The sequence below is a fragment of the Ranitomeya variabilis genome, chromosome 3 (genome assembly GCF_051348905.1).
Source record: "Ranitomeya variabilis isolate aRanVar5 chromosome 3, aRanVar5.hap1, whole genome shotgun sequence".
In the NCBI taxonomy this organism is placed as follows: Eukaryota; Metazoa; Chordata; class Amphibia; order Anura; family Dendrobatidae; genus Ranitomeya; species Ranitomeya variabilis.
Window position 1 is genome coordinate 140278139 of NC_135234.1, and position 16938 is coordinate 140295076.

A 16938-nucleotide genomic window follows, 5' to 3' on the forward strand; every position below is an offset into this window, starting at 1 on the left:
AATGTAAAATAAATACAAATCACAATACAATAACAGAACAAAAACAGATACAGACCTAAATCACACCTGGAAATTACAGATAATCAGCCATATATATACATTGGGCAGAAGCACATACATCCGATAATCACAACCAGTATATAGAGTATACAAAATTAATATATATGGTATGTCCAAGAAAACCATTCTTGGAATGATGATGACTTGATGACTCCAGATGGACAGACGAATGCACCGAGAAAAGTGATCTCCCACATGTGAAATGGAATAGGGATATCCTTGTCAGCAATATACCTCCCGAAACGAACCCCAAAAGGCCTATACATAATACAAAGATAAAAAGTTAAAAATACAGCATTGCAAACATGCTAGGTGCACATGGGCACGGCGACTACAGGAAAGGAGCAAAGGGAAGATTCTCATTCAGGCCATGTGGATGGACTGTCTTCAATGTCCATATCCAACGTGACTCCATCATACCCAGTCGTTTCGAAAATTGGCCACCCCGAATATTGATCCGAAGGGCATCTATGCCACGTACCCGCAGCAACGATCCATCGCAGGCATGAAATAACTTAAAATGCCTGGGGAGCGTTTTAAGGGTGGAAGCGTCCTCCTGTGTCGATGCCGCCAAAATACCTAGGACGTGCTCACGTACGCGGACCTTAAGTTGGCGAGTTGTTAGGCCAATATAAATTAAACCACATGGGCAGGAGGCATGATATACCACATATCGTGTGGTGCACGTAATACGTTGTCTAATATCATATGTCCTCCTGCCGCTAGAGTCCGTGAAGGTGGCACATCGGTCGATATTGGGGGTCGTTCTACCTACAGCTCCAGGGGACGGCGATGGGGGCGTCCTTCGCGCCCTCGTATGCCTGTCTCTTCCTGGGGCTGTGGGAGAGGGACCTCTTCCTGTCCGACGAACAGGGGTCGGTGGACCGTGTCCCTTTGTGGACACGGTACATCGACGACATCTTCTTCGTCTGGCAGGGCACATCCATCGACCTTGCGCAATTTATCTCTACGCTTAACAGTAATGACCGGAATATCCATTTGACATTTATATGGAGTGCTGACAGAATAGATTTCTTGGATGTCACCATCTCCAGGGACGCCGCAGATATGGCTCAGACAGATGTGTTTAGGAAGAGTACCGCTACCAACACACTCCTTCATGCTACATCTGGACATCCTTCCTTTATGATTAGATCTGTTCCAATTGGCCAGTTTCTTAGATTACGCCGCATCTGTTCTACCGATGCGGATTTTGAAAAAAGAGCTTCTGATCTAAGGGAACGATTTCTGGCTAGGGGATACAGTGGCAGGACAATTAAAAAAGCATATCATCGTGCCAAGTATACCCCTCGTCAACAATTACTGTATGGGACTGGAACTGGGACTAAACGTCAGGGTGACCAAGTGAGGTTCATCACTACCTTTAATTCCCAGTCCAATAGGGTGAGGTCCGTGCTTGAAAAAGCATGGCCCATCCTTAAAATCGATCCCATAATCAGTAGGTTCCTTCCCGATAGACCTCTGATCACTTTTCGTCGCTCAAAAAACCTTAGAGACCATTTGACGCAGAGCCACTATGTGGGATCACGTCCGCTGACTTTTTTGGATACTAGCTCTGCTGGGGTGGGTTGCGTCCCCTGTGGTAGATGCATCGCCTGCCCCAATATCGACCGATGTGCCACCTTCACGGACTCTAGCGGCAGGAGGACATATGATATTAGACAACGTATTACGTGCACCACACGATATGTGGTATATCATGCCTCCTGCCCATGTGGTTTAATTTATATTGGCCTAACAACTCGCCAACTTAAGGTCCGTGTACGTGAGCACGTCCTAGGTATTTTGGCGGCATCGACACAGGAGGACGCTTCCACCCTTAAAACGCTCCCCAGGCATTTTAAGTTATTTCATGCCTGCGATGGATCGTTGCTGCGGGTACGTGGCATAGATGCCCTTCGGATCAATATTCGGGGTGGCCAATTTTCGAAACGACTGGGTATGATGGAGTCACGTTGGATATGGACATTGAAGACAGTCCATCCACATGGCCTGAATGAGAATCTTCCCTTTGCTCCTTTCCTGTAGTCGCCGTGCCCATGTGCACCTAGCATGTTTGCAATGCTGTATTTTTAACTTTTTATCTTTGTATTATGTATAGGCCTTTTGGGGTTCGTTTCGGGAGGTATATTGCTGACAAGGATATCCCTATTCCATTTCACATGTGGGAGATCACTTTTCTCGGTGCATTCGTCTGTCCATCTGGAGTCATCAAGTCATCATCATTCCAAGAATGGTTTTCTTGGACATACCATATATATTAATTTTGTATACTCTATATACTGGTTGTGATTATCGGATGTATGTGCTTCTGCCCAATGTATATATATGGCTGATTATCTGTAATTTCCAGGTGTGATTTAGGTCTGTATCTGTTTTTGTTCTGTTATTGTATTGTGATTTGTATTTATTTTACATTATTATTGAAATTTCCATACCTCTATGTGCACTCCATAGGCTGATTTTGTGCTCCCCTTACGTTGTCCGTCCTGTATTAGTTGTCTGTTCTACATTTGTTTGTACTATTTGGACACTGGGACTCCGCCTACTGTATGCCAGTCTGGTGTTCGGTCACATGGGGCCCCATGGGTTCCGGCACCAGCTGATTGAGTGGCGGCGTTCCTGGTTGTTTTTGCTGTCTCCATGGCAATGTTTGTCATTTCCGGTATGGTCCGTCATTGGTCCAGTGACATAGCATTTATTTTATTGCAGCGACGCTTTAGCGGTGCTTTTGTGACGCTTTATTCTAGCGTCTTTGTTTTACATCGTATTCATATACACTTACAATGAGAACCTGTGGCAATATCGTTGTCATGGTGATGTATATGTGACGCCGCAGTAGTTCCGGTTTCTTTATGCTTCCGGTTCGGTACGTGTTGCATTTTAGTAGCGCTTGCAATACATCTGTATTGCTTGTGCGATATCTACTCGTCATGCCGCTATAATTCCCTTTAGTACCCATAATGAGTTTGCATGGCTTTTACATCGCTATGGTGACGCTTTGGTAACGCCCCACTAGTTCCGGTCCTCGTACCACTGGGCCTTTGAAGGTGATGGTAATGGCGGCCAATTTCCGGTTTCTCCCCCTGTCTTGTGAGACACACTTGCTCTATATAAGACGGCACATGTGAGCTGCCTTGTATGCCCCCTGAGGAAGGTTTCGTAACCGAAACGCGCGTCGGGGATAGCGGTGGACGGCGTGGTGACGGACGTGCAACCCTGGTATGTTATTATACTAATATGTGCACTGTTTCACTTTATATCTATGACATACTTTTGACCAGGGTGGCCCTGTATTGTCATCTATAAGGTCACGTTATGTTTTAATTTGGTTCTTTACCAATATACTGTATATATGGCCGTCCACGGCTCTCGTTGGGTATGTTTTATGCCGTGTTCTTACATGTATTCCCATGCCCCTACTGTATCTGTCTGTTTCTTTTATATTTAATAAAGATTTTGTTAATTTTGGATATTTAAAAAACTGCTTGTGGTGCTTGTTTCTTTTTTTAGTATAGTTTGCAGTTTGTCCTAATACTGTCCATATATATGATGGGGTTTATGTTTTGGTCTGACTTGTTGAGCCTTGTATTTTGACATTTATTCCCCATTTATGCAGGATGTCAATTCTAGTGTATTTAAGAAGTAAAATGAGTACAGCTTTCTTTCTTTTTTTATTGTTTACATCTTATGTTTAATATGCTGTGGAGTTTGGATAAACCCCAGAGCATAATACGGGACATTAAATTTGCAAATAATACTGTAACTTCTCTGCTGATCAAATATCCCAGGAATATCCACATGAAAGGTCAAATTTGATCTGATTGATCCGCTTATTTCCAATCACTATGTAATCTATGTAAAAAGAAAAAGTTACATTTTTCAGAAAGTGGATGTAGCAAATTGCCAAATGAGCTTAATATGGGTTAGATGTGGATAAACTCTCCAATAATAATTTAATTAAAACAGAACTTTCAACAAACTGCATAAATGAATAGTCATGATTGAGAACCATACACAAACATCATTTCAAAACCTGCAGGCCAGCGTGCTATACTCCAGGATGTCCTGTTTTCAATGTGTGCGGTTTTAATTGTTAGATGACTCAATAAACATTATTGTTTCATTTTTTTAGAACCTAAGTGCTGGAGTTTTGTCATCTATCTTTTCTGATCTACATCCTTCCCTTACCAATTAGTATTCCTCATCCTTGCACTACTTATGGACTAATCACATTAGGAGAGTTGATCTAAATATATACCAGTACTTTTTTTCATTTATAAATCATCTTCCTTCTCCACTTATCAGCCAGCTCTTCCTCTCCTGAACTTGTCATCCAGTGTCAAATATCAGCTCAAGTCCATGTTACTTGAAGGAGACGAATTGTAGATGTCATGTGATACAGCCCATTTTACTCTATGGAGAGGGGAGATAGGAGGGTTAGGAGCAGGGAAGGAAACAGACAGAGGCAGAGAGAAAAATATTATGCAGAGCTCTCTAACAAGTGCTTTTCCTCACATCAGAGCTGGACTTAGATCCTGACAGCTCAGCTCTGCTGTATAATGTCCTCCATGTTGCTGCAATTTGTCTATGTACTAAATAGTGAATGAAGATCAGGCACTCCCCAGTGTAATGTGCTGTCTATGAGCTAGCCCACAACCATTTATTTTCTCTCCCAGTTCTCAATGGATGGCAAACTACAAATAACGCTTGCAAAGAAGAAAACTTGTGAGAATGCCGGACATAAGTCACATAATGGCCAGAAACGGTGTTATTCCTCGTTTACTCACAAACAGGACACAGTACTCTGAAAAGTTACTGGAAAACACAGTTACTCTTTAGTTACTCATCAGCCACATATTCTGGCCAAATTAATCTGCAAATGTATATGTTAATGGCGATCCCAATTTAAAATGACCTCAATAAAATGCTACAGCTATAACGATCGTTTGGAAAATAATATTTATTATAAAATGTACAGTACAATAACCATAATAATATAAACACAGTTTTCAGCAAAGTCTTTTAAAGACCAAATAATTTATAGAAATGAGACAGGGATTGCAGTAATTTTTGTCTCATGGTTAGATTACTAAGATAAAACATATGCAAAAAGCAGTAACCGTGGTCATATTTTTCTGTTGCATATTCATAATTTCTTATTTCTCAAAGCCCCTTTGGGAGTTGAGATGGATGACTTTCAGCATGGCAGAACATTAGTTATTCAGTATGTGGATGCACACATAACAGTCGCTAAAGACAAACTCCAATTGTTCCTATAGGTAAACCTATGATGGAATATTGGTAGTATGATTATCTTTTGATAGAGGCCACTTGAAATTTTCACTATAATTTCCCCCTTAAGATAGTGGTATTGGATCACTAAGAGGTTAGGAAAAACAAAACATCTTGAAACAAAGAGTAAAGGACATATAGCTGGAGGATGTGAATGGTATTAATACTTCTTTGGTAGTAAGGTGCAGATCAAGTCAATGTGATACTGTATCACTCTGAAATACAAATGGTAAATAATGTGATTGAGCTTCAAAAGCCTTAAAATCTGATATATTGTACATCTATGCCTTTGGTCTCATTAATAGTACCTGTGATTTCTGGTTTGTAAGTATATTGTTATACCACTTTATTAGATAATATAATCGAAGGATGTCTGAAAAATGAAGTGATACAGTATACGTTGCACTTGCATGGCAGTCATGGGCTTTTACTTGGATAATTGATCTTATTTGTCTTAATATACATGTATATAGGTTGTTTTCGTGTCACTACCTAATATGTTTTTAGCCGTGCATTTATAATAACCTGCATCTCTCTTTGAAGAATGTTGAATAACTAATGTCCCTTGAGGATGAAGAAATTTGTTCCCATACAAGCGAGACTGAGCTCCTGCCGTCAAGTGAGATTTATCCGGAAGCTCCCATGATATTTCAGCTTTTGGTATGCCAATTGACATACAGTTTAACTGAACGGAGCTTCCTGGTCGAGCATAAATAACAGGTGCAGGGCTAGTAGTTATACGGGGAGGATAAGCAATGACTATCACTGGAACGTTCATTGTGGATGAACCATATTGTGTTTTTGCTTTACATTGATAACTTCCCCTGTCATATACAGTGGTATCTCTTACAACAAGGGAGCCATTTTGTAAGAGAGAAATACGACCTTTTACTTGTGGACCATCGATAACCATTCCATTAGGTAAGGTCCAAGAGATCTGAGGCTTTGTTTCTCCTTGGGTGACACAGTGAAGCTGCAAAGTCTCCCCATTGATAATACTAACAAGATTATTGTAATTGTTACTTATTTGAGGTTTATGGCCGATTTGCAAAGTGACCATTCTATCAGTAGATCCAGCGACATTTACAGCTCTGCATCGATACACTCCTCCATCTGGAACTGCTGTGGAACCAATGTGTAAAGTACCATCCTGTCCATGGAAAATTCGGTGGAGATGATTGCCACTACTAATTTGTGTTCCATTTGGAAGAATCCATATTAAGACAGGTTGTGGAATACCTGTAGCCGAGCAGTTAAGTTTAGCAGACTGGCTCTCGGCAACAACCACATTTTCATTGTCACTGTTAAATTGAGGCTTCACCGCTGGCTCAGTCACAGTCAATTGTACAATTAACTTTGCCTCCCCACCTTCATTCCTTCCAATGCATGCTAATTGTACTGAATCTGTTTTCCGCAGTATTTTAATTTCAAGGGTCCCATTGCGATGAACTGTGATTCTGTTGCCATAGTAAGGAGCAGGAAGAATCACTCCTTCAGGAAAAGCCCACATGACACGAGGTGTTGGGATTCCTTCAGCTTTGCAGTCTATCAATAATCGGGAATCTTTCATGGCAGATTCTTGTACTGTCATTATAGCATTGGAATGACCATTGATCTTAGGTGGAAGAACATTTACAAGAATATGAACCACTTTTTTATCTTCTCCACCTTTATTTTGTGCCAGACATGTGTAGTTTCCACTATCAGATCGTTGAGTCTTTTGGATTAGAAGAGTCCCATCTTGGAAAATTTGATATTTTTCAGATGAAGCTGGTATGGGCCGATTTGCTGGTGAAAGCCACATTATTTTGGGTACAGGCTCACCTTTGACTTCACATAAAACAGAAACGACATCACCATAGGACACATTGATAACTGAATAGGTTTTATTTTTAATAACTGCTTTTTCTGCCACTATTTTGACACTTACTCGCATCTCATCTTGTCCGATTTGGTTAACTGCGTAGCACGTATAATCACCTTCCTCTTTCATCCCTACCTCATTGAAATACAAGGTTCCATTATTGAAAACAACATATCTTCTTGACCGTGCCCCACTGTCATCTGATTGCATGACATTATTGACCATACTTCCATCAGGTAGACTCCATGAGATATCAGGATTAGGAACACCAGTTGCGACACAATCCACCTTCAGATCTCCACCATATGTAACCTTATGGTCCACATCATTTTTATGCTGAATTTTAGCAGCTTTCATCATTACATTGACTTTGAGCACCAAATAGTCATCTCCCAGTTTATTTCGGGCCATGCACAGGTAGTCTCCAGCATCTTTTTCTGTGATTGAATAGATGATCAAAGTTCCATTCGAAAATGTCTTGATTCTTGAGTCAAAGCTAGTCAAGACAAAATAAAAATATACTATTAGTATGCATAACCAATATAACATCCCATTTCTTAGCCAAGAACTGGGAGAATTCAGCATTTCATACAAACACTGCTACAGAGTAACATGGATAGACAAGTTTGTTTTTTATTTTTGGAATTATATTTATTGCTATTGGACTGCTGAGGTGGATGGAGGTCATTTTTATAAAATATAATCATTGTCATCCATTCTCATAGCAACATTATGAAAAAAAATGTATGTGTTAAAAAAATGTTTCTGATGTAACAAATATTTAAAGGGTGATGTGGGGGAAATAAGGGTAAATTTACCATATAGGCAGATTATTAAGTACATACATAAATGAGACCACTGGTCAGATTGGTCAGTTCTTGTCTTACAATAATCATTGTGAATGCCTACAGCACTGTCACATTGACAAGCAAAGTATACAAAAGGAAGTGAGCCCCATGTCAAAAAAACAAAACTTCTACTGATGGTGTCACACCTTAACACGGGTGATCTAGCTCTTTGTCATCTTCTATATATTCATACAAGAAAAAGGCTGCTCCTACACACATACATACTCTAAAAGAGAAAGGTACCTTTCTTTTCTATGTATGGGTTGAAGATGACAAAGAAATACAATAGCTGAACCTTACTATAGCTGAACCTGGGATGGCAGCAGTAACAAGATGCTCAGTATCAGCCCGAGCAAGATGCTGGGACCGATGTCTCTGCTGAGCAGGCTCCTCTGCAGCTGGGGAAGAATGAGAGACCGCAGAGGACATGGTTTGAGATTCCCCCTGTGCAGCAGCAGGAACTCAACACCTGACAATGGTGACCCTAAGCATGGTGATACAGCTAGGGATAAATGGAGTATGTTGGCAGACAAATTATATCTAGCAGTTCCTATGACTCATTTCAGCTCATCAATACTAGGGTGATTGCTGTGATTGTGTGAAATGTTTTAGCAAATATTTTTGCATTGTTGAGTGAATAGTTTGTTAATAAAATTACTAAAGTGGCCAATTTAATCCAATCCAGTGACTCAGTGTCTTATTTCATAAATTAGTTTGTGAGAAATGGGATGGGATGGAATAGGCCCAAATAAGTATAGGCGATAAAGATTATTATAGTGCTTTGGAACAAAGCACTATACTGTTATTCCACCGTGGTAAACTTCTTCTTATTCTTATTATTCAGTCCGCACGTAATGCGGCCCGAACCGCTTCACTCACAGACTCCAGTGAGGTGTCATTTCGAAGCCAGCGTCCCCAAGAGGTGTGCTAAGTATTTTTCGTGTCGATCGGATTTGTAGTTTTGGCGCAATTTGCGTTTGAAAATGTTTTTTCCCCTCATTGTAATGCATTTCAATAGGGAAATTTTCCCATAGGTTATAATGGCCGGGTTTCTGAGGCAATTTGAAATGTACCTGCCACCTGGCTGATTAGCTCATTGATATGTGCAGTCAGGCCCAGTTACTATGCCAACGCCTGCGAACTGTACATGACCCCAGCACAGTTTTGCCAGATAATATCAGCTCTTAAAGTGACAGTACAGCACAATTTCAAAGCACTATCTGTAGTCTTATTATTATTACAGTACACAGCGCAGAGCCGCGCATTATACAGCGCAGAGCCAGGCAGCATACAGCGCGGAGCCGCGCAGCATACAGCGCAGAGCCCCACAGTATACAGCGCAGAGCCGCGCAGCATACAGCGCAGAGCCGCGCAGTATACAGCGCAGAGCCGCGCATTATACAGCGCAGAGCCCCGCAGCATACAGCACAGAGCCCCGCAGCATACAGCGCAGAGCCCCGCAGTATACAGCGCAGAGCCACGCAGCATACAGCGCAGAGCCCCGCAGCATACAGCGCAGAGCCGCGCAGTATACAGGGCGGAGCCCCACATTATACAGCGCAGAGCCGCGCAGCATACAGCGCAGAGCCGCGCAGTATACAGCGCAGAGCCGCGCATTATACAGCGCAGAGCCACGCAGCATACAGCGCAGAGCCCCGCAGCATACAGCGCAGAGCCCCGCAGCATACAGCGCAGAGCCCCGCAGCATACAGCGCAGAGCACCACAGTATACAGCGCAGAGCCGCGCAGCATACAGCGCAGAGCCCCGCAGCATACAGCGCAGAGCCGCGCAGTATACAGCGCAGAGCCCCGCAGCATACAGCGCAGAGCCCCGCAGTATACAGCACAGAGCCCCGCAGTATACAGCGCAGAGCCCCGCAGTATACAGCGCCCACCAAATCGGCCCCTGAGGGGCCCCACCCACCAAATCAGACCCAGAGTGGCTACAACTACCAAACCAGCGCCTGAGGGGCACCCAAGTGTGAAAGTCTTGCTGGGGCAACCCGGGCACCATTCCAAAGCACTATCTGTAGTTCCTTCAGGAAATACCCATCTATTTCTCTCTGTTATCAGCCATTCCCCGTACTGCTGTCAGTCTATTTCTCTCTGTTATCAGCCATTCCCCTGTCCTGCTGTCAGTCTATTCTCTCTGTTATCAGCCATTCCCCTGTCCTGCTGTCAGTCTATTCTCTCTGTTATCAGCCATTCCCCTGTCCTGCTGTCAGTCTATTCTCTCTGTTATCAGCCATTCCCCTGTCCTGCTGTCAGTCTATTCTCTCTGTTATCAGCCATTCCCTGTCCTGCTGTCAGTCTATTTCTCTCTGTTATCAGCAATTCCCCTGTCCTGCTGTCAGTCTATTCTCTCTGTTATCAGCCATTCCCTTGTCCTGCTGTCAGTCTATTCTCTGTTATCAGCCATTCCCTTATCCTGCTGTCAGTCAGAGTGACCCGGCCCACCAAATCGGACCCAGAGTGACCCGGCCCCCCAAATCGGACCCAGAGTGATCCGGCCCCCCAAATCGGACCCAGAGTGACCCGGCCCACCAAATCGGACCCAGAGTGACCCGGCCCACCAAATCGGACCCAGAGTGACCCGGCCCACCAAATCGGACCCAGAGTGACCCGGCCCACCAAACCGGACCCAGAGTGATCCGGCCCACCAAATCGGACCCAGAGTGACCCGGCCCACCAAATCGGACCCAGAGTGACCCGGCCCACCAAATCGGACCCAGAGTGACTCGGCCCACCAAATCGGACCCAGAGTGACCCGGCCCACCAAATCAGACCCAGAGTGACCCGGGCCACCAAATCGGACCCAGAGTGACCCGGGCCACCAAATCGGACCCAGAGTGACCCGGGCCACCAAATCGGACCCAGAGTGGCGCCGCCCGCCAAATCGGACCCAGAGTAGCCCCGCCCACCAAATCCTCAACACTGAGGGGCTATAACTACCAAACCAGCATCTGAGGGGCACCCAAGTGTGAAAGTCTTGCAGGGGCAGCCCGGGCACCATTCCAAAGCACTATCTGTAGTTCCTTCAGGAAATACCCATCTAGTTATTATTATTATTCAGTCCGCACGTAATGCGGCCCGAACCGCTAAACTCACAGACTCCAGTGAGGTGTCATTTCGAAGCCAGCGTTCCTGAGAGGTGTGCTAAGTATTTTTCGTGTCGATCGGATTTGTAGTTTTGGCGCAATTTGCGTTTGAAAAAAGTGTCTCAATGCATTTCAATAGGGAAATTTTCCAATACGTTTATAATGGGCCTGATTTCTGAGGCAATTTCTAAAAATAACTGCCACCTGGCTGATTACCTCATTGATATGCGCAGTGAGACCCAGTTACTATGCCAACGCCTATAAACTCTACCAGCCCACCAGGTCACAAGTTTTGTCAGATAATATCAGCTCTTAAAGTGACAGTACAGCACAATTACAAAGCACTATCTGTAGTCTTATCATTATTGTCCCGCTCACCAAATCGGACCCAGCCCACCAAATCGGACGAGAGTGCCCCCGCTTGCCAAATCGGACCCAGAGTGCCCCCGCCCGCCAAATCGGACCCAGAGTGGCGCCGCCCGTCAAATCGGACCCAGAGTGGCGCCGCCCGCCAAATCGGACCCAGAGTGGCGCCGCCCGCCAAATCGGACCCAGAGTGGCGCCGCCCGCCAAATCGGACCCAGAGTGGCGCCGCCCGCCAAATCGGACCCAGAGTGGCACCGCCCGCCAAATCGGACCCAGAGTGGCGCCGCCCGCCAAATCGGACCCAGAGTGACCCGGCCTGCCAAATCGGACCCAGAGTGACCCGGCCCACCAAATCGGACCCAGAGTGGCGCCGCCCACCAAGTCGGACCCAGAGTGGCGCCGCCCGCCAAGTCGGACCCAGAGTGGCGCCGCCCGCCAAGTCGGACCCAGAGTGGCGCCGCGCGCCAAGTCGGACCCAGAGTGGCGCCGCCCACCAAGTCGGACCCAGAGTGGCGCCGCCCGTCAAATCGGACCCAGAGTGGCGCCGCCCGTCAAATCGGACCCAGAGTGACCCGGGCCACCAAATCGGACCCAGAGTGACCCGGGCCACCAAATCGGACCCAGAGTGACCCGGGCCACCAAATCGGACCCAGAGTGACCCGGGCCATCAAATCGGACCCAGAGTGACCCGGGCCACCAAATCGGACACAGAGTGACCCGGGCCACCAAATCGGACCCAGAGTGACCCGGGCCACCAAATCGGACCCAGAGTGACCCGGGCCACCAAATCGGACCCAGAGTGACCCGGGCCACCAAATCGGACCCAGAGTGACCCGGGCCACCAAATCGGACCCAGAGTGACCCGGGCCACCAAATCGGACCAAGAGTGACCCGGGCCACCAAATCGGACCCAGAGTGACCCGGGCCACCAAATCGGACCCAGAGTGACCCGGGCCACCAAATCGGACCCAGAGTGACCCGGGCCACCAAATCGGACCCAGAGTGACCCGGGCCACCAAATCGGACCCAGAGTGACCCGGGCCACCAAATCGGACCCAGAGTGACCCGGGCCACCAAATCGGGCCCAGAGTGACCCGGGCCACCAAATCGGGCCCAGAGTGACCCGGGTTGACCAAATCGGGCCCAGAGTGACCCGGGCCACCAAATCGGGCCCAGAGTGACCCGGGCCACCAAATCGGACCAAGAGTGACCCGGGCCACCAAATGGGACCCAGAGTGACCCGGGCCACCAAATGGGACCCAGAGTGACCCGGGCCACCAAATGGGACCCAGAGTGACCCGGCCCACCAAATGGGACCCAGAGTGACCCGGCCCACCAAATGGGACCCAGAGTGACCCGGCCCACCAAATGGGACCCAGAGTGACCCGGCCCACCAAGTGGGACCCAGAGTGACCCGGCCCACCAAATCGGACCCAGAGTGACCCGGCCCACCAAATCAGACCCAGAGTGACCCGGCCCACCAAATCGGACCCAGAGTGACCCGGCCCACCAAATCGGAGCCAGAGTGACCCGGCCCACCAAGCCTCAACCCTGAGGGGCTACAACTACCAAACCAGCGCCTGAGGGGCACCCAAGTGTGAAAGTCTTGCAGGGGCAGCCCGGGCACCATTCCAAAGCACTATCTGTAGTTCCTTCAGGAAATACCCATCTAGTTTTTACAGTCAACTCGTCAATAGCCAAGCTTTTATATAACCATCCAAAGATGCAGTAAACAAACAATGGTCTTCTAAAGGATGAAGGACGGTCTTCTCAAAAAATATAATATGAAGAGTGTAAAAAAAAAAAGTTAAATCTTGTCTCAATAAGGTCTGGTCTTCTTCGAAAGGTGACCTTGATATAATTTCTCTGTAGATATGCTTGAGGACTTACATAGCGATTTACCAACGATCACGACCAGCGATACGACCTGGCCGTGATCGTTGGTAAGTCGTTGTGTGGTCGCTGGGGAGCTGTCACACAGACAGCTCTCTCCAGCGACCAACGATCAGGGGAACCTCTTCGGCATCGTTGAAACTGTCTTCAACGATGCCGAAGTCCCCCTGCAGCACCCGGGTAAATATCGGGTTACTAAGCGCAGGGCCGTGCTTAGTAACCCGATGTTTACCCTGGTTACCAAAAAAAACAAACAGTACATACTCGCCTTTCAGTGTCCGTCAGGTCCCTTGCCGTCTGCTTCCTGCTCTCACTGAGTGCCGCCGTACAGTGAGAGCAGAGCGCAGCGGTGACGTCACTGCTGTGCTGCGCTCTCACTGTACGGCAGCACTCAGAGCAGGAAGCAGACGGCAAGGGACCTGACGGACATCAGATGGTGAGTATGTACTGTTTGGTTTTTTTGGTAACCAGGGTAAACATCGGGTTACTAAGCGCGGCCCTGCGCTTAGTAACCCGATGTTTACCCTGGTTACCAGTGAAGACATCGCTGGATCGGTGTCACACACACCGATTCAGCAATGTCAGCGGGACCTCAACGACCAAAAAAAGGTCCAGGCCATTCCGACACGACCAGCGATCTCGCAGCAGGGGCCTGATCGCTGGTACGTGTCACACATAGCGAGATCGCTACTGAGGTCGCTGTTGCGTCACAAAACTTGTAACTCAGCAGCGATCTCGCTAGCGATCTCGCTATGTGAGACGGGGCCTTTATATCTAAAATATAATTTACATTTACTGATATTACCATAGTACCAGATTTGTTACAAAATGCAATTTTGTACATTCTCTGTTAAAAAAGATATATATGTTATTACATCCCACCTGAAAAATGAGTCGACCAGACGTTTAGAAGGAAGCCTCCACATTATTCTTGGCCATGGATCACCAGCTGCACTACAGTCTAAGCGTAGAGTCCCTCCATATGAAACATCTGTTTTTTGTGGGGAACTTGCAGTAATCTTTGCGTTTGATGAAAATTTCCTAACATCTAAATGCACTATTCTCCTGGCAGCACCTACGATGTTTGCGGCTATGCACTCATATTTTCCGATGTCTCTTGGTGAGCTGTTACGTATATAGAGAGTTCCATTTGGAAATACAAATAAGTTTCCGTTTGCATACTGAGAAGGGCGGACCTGTGTACCATCTAACAGCATCCAACGAATGGTGGGTGGAGGAGCTCCTTTTGCTGAGCAATGAATATAAATGCTATGGCTCTGTGGCAATGAAATATTTTCCACTTTTTCCTGTTGAATTATGGGAGGCAAAGGTGATACCTGAAGCTTGATAGTTAAACTGTCTGCTCCAGCCACATTGCTAGCAACGCACATGTAAATCCCTCTGTCAGGAAACGTCGCATCTTTAATGGATAAACTTCCATTGGCAAGAAGCATCACACGAGATTCTGTAGTGGAAACCGCACGTAGTATTTTTCTATCTGGCAATATCCAAGAAATATGAGGAGGCGGTATACCAGTAGTGTTACAGTCCATTGTAATTGTATCTCCAAGATATACCAAAATATCCTTGAAACGAGGTAGTATAATTTTCGGTTTCTGAGCCACAACTGACAAAGTAACAGTCATCTTATCAGTACCATGTTTGTTCTGTGCAGTACACATATATTGCCCATGGTCCTGAAGTTGCAGATTCTGTATATGCAAAGTTCCATTATCTAACACTTCAAACCGTTGTATTTTATTTTTTGAGGACATTATTGCACCTGAAAAAGTTAAAAGAAAAAAAAACTGTAAGCAAAAAAAAATGACTGTAGAATAATTCTGATAAAACTGTAGCTCGCATAATTTTAATGGATGCAATGGTAAAACTACGTTTTCTCTGCCATGGTTTCTTTAATTTCACTATCAGATAGGTATCAGTTATATACTCCCTGTGTGTAGTAAAACACTTACCCGTCACCACCTTCTGTTATACCCAATGCCACTCTGGTCCTCTTCTGCACCACGTAACCGCAGTTCTGATTGGCCAGAGTAGTTTACTGTTTCCTGGGCACACCGGAAGTCATTATTCAATATACAGCTCTGGCAAAAATTAAGAGACCACTTCAAAATGTTCAGTTTGTCTGATTTTTCTCTTTATAGGTATATTTTTAAGTAAAATGTAAATTGTTCATTTATTCTATAAACTTCTGACAACATGTCTCCAAATTTCCAAGCAATAAATTTTGTATATTTTTTCTGACAAAGAAAAATGGTCAAAATAAAAAAAATCCCAGTGCTTTCAGACCTCAGCTAATGAAATGAAAACAAGTTCATAATCATTTAGAAACAACAATACTAATGTTTTAACTCAGGAAGATTTCAGAAATCAATATTTTGTGGAAGAACCATGATTTTATTCACAGCTTTCATCCGTCTTGGCATGCTTTCCACCAACTTTTCACACTGCTTCTGGCGCAAAAATGTAAGCAGTTCTTCTTTGTTTGAAGGCTTGTGACTATCCATCATCCTCTTGATTACATTCCAGAGGTTTTCAATGGGGTTCAGGTCAGGAGATTGGGCTGCCCGTGACAGGGTTTTTATGTGGTGGTCTCTTAACTTTTGCCAGAGCTGTACGTCTATAAGACTCAGAATGAGGCTCTCATTGACTTACAATAAGAGAGATGGTAACCAACAGCAGTGACTTTCAGCAACTAAGAGCTACGATCACAAGACAGAAGAGAGGGACCAGAAACAGTAGAAGACAGTGACCAATAAGTTTTTATTTCATATAGAGAACATAAATTACTGATGCGTATCTGGTGGGGAAATATAAAACCCTGGAATTGTACTTTAACTATATTTGCCTATCAATGAGGAAGAGGCTGATGAAGAAGTGTCCCGTTCAGACAAACCCTCTGGCCCCGATTCATTAAAACTTACATTTTGTATGCTAAAGTTAATAAAGAATGTACAAAAATAATATGTGCAGAATTCATTAAGAGGTGCATGCCACAGTGAATTTGGTGCATATTATTAGTGGCGTGCAACTGCATGCAACCCGCCTGAAACTGGAGTAACATTTCTGGTATGATATACAGTACGTCCTCATTTTTTATGAATTTATCATGTCCCAGCTCCTCTCCAGCATTGCTCACTTTGGCGTCAGTGAAAGTGGTGTGAACATGCCCAGAGTCTCAATTTTTTTTGATGCAACTTTGCTTTTCTAAGCATTTTTTGCCATAATTGCTTCGTAAATAGTGATGAGCGAATATACTCGTTACTCGAGAATTCCCAAGCACACTCGGGTGACCTCCGAGTATTTTTTAGTGCTCGGAGATTTAGTTTTCATCGCCGCAGCTGAATGATTTACATCTGTTAGCCAGCATAAGTACATGTGGGGGTTGCCTGGTTGCTAGGGAATCCCCACATGTAATCAAGCTGGCTAAGAGATATAAATCATTCAGCTGATGTGGAGAAAACTAAATCTCCGA

At 45.3% G+C, this 16938-nt stretch overlaps 1 protein-coding gene across 2 annotated transcripts in view; it reads right to left on the reverse strand.

Moving 5' to 3' along the window:
- Positions 1-5029: 5029 nt before the first annotated feature.
- MXRA5 (matrix remodeling associated 5) overlaps positions 5030-16938 on the reverse strand; it is a 95232-nt gene continuing 83323 nt past the window's right edge. For both annotated transcript variants that reach the window (XM_077294715.1, XM_077294716.1), the window contains 2 exons: positions 14328-15228; positions 5030-7736 (listed from right to left, as the gene is read on the reverse strand). In XM_077294715.1, the coding sequence (XP_077150830.1) occupies positions 5831-7736; positions 14328-15228 (2807 nt within the window). In that variant the 3' untranslated portion in view covers positions 5030-5830. The remainder of the gene's footprint in view (positions 7737-14327; positions 15229-16938) is intronic.